The 7,181-nt window shown below is 34.3% G+C and overlaps 1 protein-coding gene across 1 annotated transcript in view; it reads right to left on the bottom strand.

Annotated features, from left to right (window-relative positions):
* Positions 1–690: 690 nt before the first annotated feature.
* Positions 691–7,181, bottom strand: part of LOC117110300 (COP9 signalosome complex subunit 2) — a 12,300-nt gene continuing 5,809 nt past the window's right edge. The window contains exons 6-12 of the mRNA XM_033252953.1: positions 6,327–6,404; positions 5,029–5,203; positions 4,348–4,526; positions 3,982–4,132; positions 3,171–3,253; positions 2,213–2,271; positions 691–1,627 (exon numbers count right to left, since the gene is read on the bottom strand). Of these exons, the coding sequence (XP_033108844.1) occupies positions 1,483–1,627; positions 2,213–2,271; positions 3,171–3,253; positions 3,982–4,132; positions 4,348–4,526; positions 5,029–5,203; positions 6,327–6,404 (870 nt within the window). The 3' untranslated portion in view covers positions 691–1,482. The remainder of the gene's footprint in view (positions 1,628–2,212; positions 2,272–3,170; positions 3,254–3,981; positions 4,133–4,347; positions 4,527–5,028; positions 5,204–6,326; positions 6,405–7,181) is intronic.

Raw genomic sequence — 7,181 nt, 5'->3', positions numbered from 1 at the left:
CCCCTGAAAAAAAACCCCCTTGAAACATTAATTAAAGCAAAGTTTTTTTTTCTGACATACATTTTTCACCAGCATATATATATAAAATCCCTGGTAGTATTCACACGGCTTATGATCCAAATTGTGCTTTTAGACCACAATATTAAGGATTGGCAATTAAATTTCCCCGTTAGTTTAAAATCGGGGAAACGCCCCCAAAACATTAATTAAAACGCATCATATAGCTCGGTACCAAATAGGGTTTTTTTTAAGGCTTTTTATGTATGCATAACATTACAGCACTTCCACCCTGTAATGCATGTCTCCTTGTTGAGTTGAAATTAAATTATTGAAATAAAAAACCCCAATATACACTATGTAAAATGCAGTGGAAAATTATTATTATACCTAAACCAATACTGTTGGTAGCAGTGTTTCCTACCACTGGTAATCGTTCGCACAAAGCAGGAACACCAGAGCGATACAAAATCATTAAGCTTTCGGTAAACGATGTGTAAAAATTTAGTTTTTGAGGTAATACAATCTCTAAAATAGACCAACAGAAGTCATCTTTTATGTCGAGAGAACCAACCAGTGGTTTTACCTCAAAAACTATATTTTTACACATGGTATACTACTTATTTTTTTTTTTGATACTCGCCATGAAAACCTCCCAAGAAATACCAAACAGAAAGAAAGAAACCGATTGAATGAACTTGTCTGTATTTCAGTTTTATTAATAGCTTAACAAAATGTGATGCTTCTTAAAGCTTTACAATTCCTTAAGACCAAACCCCTTACATATATTGCTAGTTAACCCTCGTTCATTATAACAAATATCTTTTGAAAGAATTAAAAAATTTGACAATGAATTTAATAATCTTGTGATTATATTCAAATAAACTATAGAGGGCAGCAGACAGATATTTATGCCACAATAATTTTTAAGAGCAGCGGAATATTGTTTTTAAATAGCTAGTTGGTAGTAACATTCGTAAGTGTTTTTATGATTAACAAGTAGAAACATTTTTGAAATGTATTCTAAAATGAAAATGTGCTGAAAAGCATTCTTACCATAAATCTGAAGTTAGTATTTTGGAATAATTCATCTACATCAAGAACCCTAAACTTCACCAATCAGATGTGGTTATTGCCAGTCCTATTTTTTCCCCTTTCATCACCAAAATATAGACTATAACAAACACAACACTCCTCTATATTAGCAATGAATCCTAGGTTAGCAATGTCTATCAGGTTGATTCCCAGGAGAAACATCACATCAACAAATCTAGAGATAAAGTCTTGTTAATCGCTAGTACCCCTCGTCCTCCAAAAGAGAAGCTATGAATGGTATAGCAAGATGCTACACCAATTTAATCACTTTCATGTTCCTCGGAAATCAACAAGCCAAGAAGAAAAAACAATATTCAAAATATGTCCATATAGACGAGTTGTTTAGGAAGAGTAGCAACAGTGTGGCGTGATGCCTGGAGATGTTTTTCTTCAAGCCATCTTGTTTCCTACTGCCATCTGTAAAGATGTGAGCTGCGTGGCCAATCGATCAATGGCTTGGAATCGGGCCATATCTTGTGATTTCTGATCTAGCTCTAATAACTGATTTACTTGATCTATCCTTCCATGAATTGTGCTAAAAGAAAAAAAAAATTTTTTTTAAATCAAAGGTAACCAAAACACATTTATTCCCTTCTCTACAACATCTAATGTCTTTTCCATCTTACATGATGAAAGTACAATAATGCCTTTTAAGTCTCATTTGGCTTAGTGGTTTGGATTTTTTATTTTGCAGGGGTCATAAGTTCTGGGATGGTGGTACCCATTGGCACTGTTTTCTGTGAGTCAATTTATAATAAAGTAGTAAAAAACACATGCACATATTATGAATTTGCAGGAGGTGGGTTATTTTCCAGGCGATTCTTGCTTGCTTGTTGGGAGTGCGGGAGATTATCCCGATTTCCAGGAGACTCCTGCAACACGTGGGGGACTTGGGACCCCTGACAAATCAAGTTTTGCAGGATTTGAACCCACCATCCTACAACTAAAAACACCTTAACCACCAAGCTAGAGCTTCACTCTAAACACAGTACATAGAAAATGTATATGATGATAATAGATGACAATATTTCATTAAAAAATTAGATATCAAATAGAAAAAATAGGGACATTTTTTTTTCTCAGAACTACTAGTATAATACTGTTTACTGAAAATACGTACTTGTCTAAAATACATTGTACTAGTAAACTCTCAACCTCTGTTGCATCTACATTCAGCTCCTACAGGATGAAGCAAAAGAAGAAATTAGTTACTCAATACAGTACACACTTTTAATAAGGACCAACATCTTGTTCATTATATGCACTATTTACCACCCCCATTGCAATCGTCCTTTCCAACATCATTGTTTCCATCACCATCATAATCATTATCACCATTCTCATCATCATCTTCATTCATCATTATAACATACCTAAATAGATCCCTGTCATTTGATTGGTGGATTTTGTATCACGTGACATTGGTTATTTACCCCAATTTCGTCACTCATTAAAATTTATTTCCATCCGTGCATTTTCTTTCCATTTGTTGTTGCATACTGCACGCCACCTAGTATACGATACATGACTTCAACCTAATAATACAATCTGTTTATTGGATAAAAAAATGCTGGACTGTTCCATTTGGAAAAAGGGTAGATTTTTTCATAAAATATCAAATGACAAGAATCTACTTCAGGTGTGTTATAAAACAAATAATGAATGTTTTTTATTTGTACAAGGGAAAGAATATTTTCATTCGCTGAAAGATTGACTGTTCCATTCAACTAGGAGGCTCTGCCCTGTGGAGGCTTCACCTCATCAAATGGAACAGTCAATCTTTCAACTCATGAAAATATTCTTCCCATTGTACTCATAAACATTCACTATTTGTATACTATCTTTATCATTGTCATAGTCACTACTTTCATCTTCATCACACACCATTATCATCATCGCTATTAACATTCTAATCTTTGTTGTCTTCTTAATTGTCATCATCCAAATTCTCACTATCTCCAATGTCATCATCATAATCATTGACACAATCATCATCTTTGTTGTAATTGTCATCTCTACCACCCAATCATTATCACCACATCTTTGAAACCGTATTGCCTTTTCCACTCATAACTCACCCTTGAAATAAAAGGAATATGAATGCGAGTATAGGGCCTGATCAACTGCATCAACACCTGTGTTCGGATATTTCGCAGTAAATCTGAAAGAAATGAATACACAAAGGAAACATTACACATGTGATGCTCTATAAACTAATAAAAAGAATGTCATCATTTGACCTTTAGTGCAATTTTACTATCTCAATTTATGCACTAATTTATAGTGGCAGCATCAGAGATTTTAAAATGGGGGAACAAGGGGAAAAAATATGTTGAGGTCAAATATAATACGACAAAAAGACAGGAAGGGTGAGGGTTCACGAGGCATTGATTGATGACAGTATGTGCTGTTAATTGTCTGTAGTAAGCAAGGGAAACTCAGAAAAAAAGACTCTTAACAAAGGGGGCATTTCCCACAGCCACAGACATGACACTGCTAATTTAGCAACATTTCTTGATCTCTTTAACCTCTATTTGACAACAGGTTTTTTTCAATTTTCAGGCAAATATGGTGCTCCCTGCTACATTTTATTTCTACAAACTAAAAAAAATTGTGATGCACAGTGACAAAAGGTCAGTTAGGTCACCAGTAAAGTCTCATTGTTTACAGAGACTAAGCCTACACAAATTCTGAACAAACACTGCAAAGTCTGACAGACAAAATATCTGACAGTGTGAAGCTCTGTCCACACTATAAAATTTTCTGACAAAAAACTGTTGTATGCCCATATATAGTTATAATGTGAGGTCATCATGACCATAACTTAGGTATGTCACATGTTTTTGTCAAATAAATTTTGTAGTGTAGACAGGGCTTCAGCCATTATACCTTCAATATGTTCTCTGATGAAAGGGTCATCCATTATGGTTTGTCTGTTAGTTTTCAGTATCTTCTCAAATTCACTGATGTCATTATTTTGGTACGAACTTACAAGGTTCGTCATTGCAAGAATTTCTGGGTCGTTTTTGTAAGGTTTAGCCTGGAAGAAAGAGAAAAAGTGTTAGGCAACCAGACCTTAGCAAGTCTAGTCTGCACATCAAAAATTGCTTAAGACTCACTCCTTCCCCAACCCCCTCACTGATAATGAATATGTATATAATGCAAAACAACTACAGTATGCACTAATAAAATGTTAACCATAGAGGGTGCTCTATAATTAGGCTATGGAAGATACTTTCATAATCAGTTACTTACTTCCTGAGATTCAAATGGATTTATATCTGACTTCATTAGCATGTTCGCTAGTACAAGATACTTTAAACACGTCGTTCGCCTTGGGCTACCGGATTCGTCATAATTTTTAAAGGATTCAAAGAAATCTGTGTGAGCCTTCTCGTACTCGCATTCTCGTAAGTGCATTTTACCGCCACACTCTGAAAACGGATAAAGAACATTGATATTAAAGTAAATCGCAGGCAAATGCATATAGATGTTAGGAATATCTTCTAACGACAACATTTCCTGTCTGTTAATAGATGTTCTTCTATGGTGCTCAGCTAAATAAACAAGACTATTAGCAGTGCTTTCAATTAAAAAAAAAAAAGGTTTGCACTATAAAGCCCTTTCCAGACCATCAAATCGTATGTGAAATGACTAAATATGGTCATAATGACATCACATCATCACCAAATATAGGCACATCATGACTATAAATGGGCATACAACAGCTTTAGTTGAACATTTCTTTCTCTTATCCTCGTTTGGAGAGCATTCCTCAAATTTTGAAAGTTTTTATAAACTGTGCAAGTCTTCTTTATTTTACTTTTTTAGATAGACTTAATGCTTTTGGGCTCAACACCACAGGCTTTTTAATTTTTTTAAATATAAAAATGGTAAATAAGTAAACTTCTTGCATAGTCTTTGCCGTTTCATTACCTCTTATAACGCCCATGATCAGTGGATGTGGAATGGCTGACTTGATTTGAAGTGACTGTTCATACAATGCTTTTAGTTTCTTGTTATTCTTCTGGGCCGTGTACATTTGAATCTCTAAAGCGTAGATTTCTAACAATTGTGTGCCTTTCTTTAAATCGTCTGAACCATCATCTGTCTGCAGAGAAAAAAAAAAAAAGAAACATGGAAGCTATCAATTTTTCATTTCATCCATAGTGAAAGATATATGGTACATTTGACAGATATTGTTGTTAACAATTGACATGTCGACAAGGAAGCGAAGCCCCGCCCACAAAGTCACGAAAACCTTAGACAATGGCGGCTAGACTTATTGAGCTGACGAACATTTCTTTGCTATTAACCTTCTTTAAGAAAGAGAATTCAGGGTAGGCAGTATGCAAATGAATCATATATTCATAGTGAATCTATTTCATGGAACAGGCGGGGAAATTGTTGTAAAAGCCTCTGTATTTCGCTCCCAAAGGAAGAGAGAAAAGCCGCATTCAGTCAACCTGGTTGTCGGCAAAGGTCAAGTCACTGATGCGCACTACTCGTGTAAATCTGGGTATCTATAACCAAATATAGACCATTAGGTCTAGGCTCACGTATGTTTCACGTTGACAACCTGCTGTCTAAGGAAATTAAAATGTCCGAGAAAAAGTTTTTGATCACATGAATAAATGACGCTCACTGATTAGTCGGCTTATCTGTCAATCAAATCTTGTCAAGATGTTAATTGAGACTTGCCTTTCCAAAACCAGTGTACTGTCTCTAAAATTAACTGACTAATTAGGCTAAACTGAGTAATTAGCTTAAAAATGTGCCAGTATTACATACTTTAGTACAGAGAAGCTGTAATACTTTTACTCATCACTTTGGCAATAGTAAATCGATTACAGTCAATGATATATCACTTCAAATTTTATAATGTGGCGAATATGAATATATTTTTAAAAATGTCAATTTTCTTGTTTTGTTCACTTAAGGTGGTTTTGGCATGGCAACCCTCAATTTATTTTTTCTGTAGTTACATAATGCACCAGAATTATAAAGAATGGAGCTGTACAGTAGCTTGGTTGTTAAAAGAGGTTTGTTTCAAATCTCCAATGTAATGTCATTTATCACTCTAACTGATGTTTTTCCATCAACTTGTGTTGTATTTTGAGTATCTATATCGGAAACAAAATGATGACATATCATAATAACAATAATATTAATATTAAGAAACAATAACAATAATAGCAAAGAGTAATAATAATAATAATGTTAATAATACTCACTTTACATGATTGATGTAATTGTTTGAGAATCTTGGATAATTTTGTGAATTCTTCCCTATCATAATACAATTTACCAAGCTGAAATAAGAAATCAAATTAAACATTTACCATTTAGGATACACCCTCATTAAACAATTACCAATACAATTATCTAATAATCACTAATACAATTATCATCATCATCGTTTCCATAATCATCATCCTTGTTTCCATAATCATCATCCTCAACACCATTAACAACATTACCATCAACACCGCCACCATTATTATTATTATTATTATTATTATTATTATTATTATTATTATTATTATTATTATTATTATTATTATCACTATAACACTACTTCCACTTGGCAATTGGTATGGTATAAATTCCTATATTATCATCACTACCTTAACATTAATTACAACACCACCAACATCATCTTTAACACCACAAACACAGCAGCTTAGCTCAGTCGGCTAAACAGGTGGTAGCCACTGTGTGTGCGCTGAACCATGGAGATCTCTTGTCTCCCGTTCAATTCCCATCGCTGCTCTCCTTGTATTTCAGCTGGAGGGCTGAAATGCAAGTTACGATAGCACACTGTCTTTTGGATGTGTCATTTAGACCGCTGGTCCCATGTGCATTATGGCCTATGTACAAGTTAAAGAACACAGTAAATTCTTCAGGAAAAGAGTAGTCGATTGTTTCCCAGTGTACTGTCCAATCACCACCAGAAATACCCCACTGAAACTAGAAATTGCAAATTGCAAGTGAAGTGCTGCGAAGTACAACTGCATAAAATGTTCTTCGAACAAAATTATTTATGCGAGTCAAGTGAAAATAATGAATAATAAAAATATAACAAATAA

The sequence above is a fragment of the Anneissia japonica genome, unplaced genomic scaffold, assembly GCF_011630105.1.
Source record: "Anneissia japonica isolate Jap-2015-1 unplaced genomic scaffold, ASM1163010v1 scaffold673_len1821605_cov196, whole genome shotgun sequence".
Taxonomy (NCBI): Eukaryota; Metazoa; Echinodermata; class Crinoidea; order Comatulida; family Comatulidae; genus Anneissia; species Anneissia japonica.
Note: the sequence above shows the minus strand (reverse complement) of the source record. Positions and strands in the feature narration are given on the sequence as shown.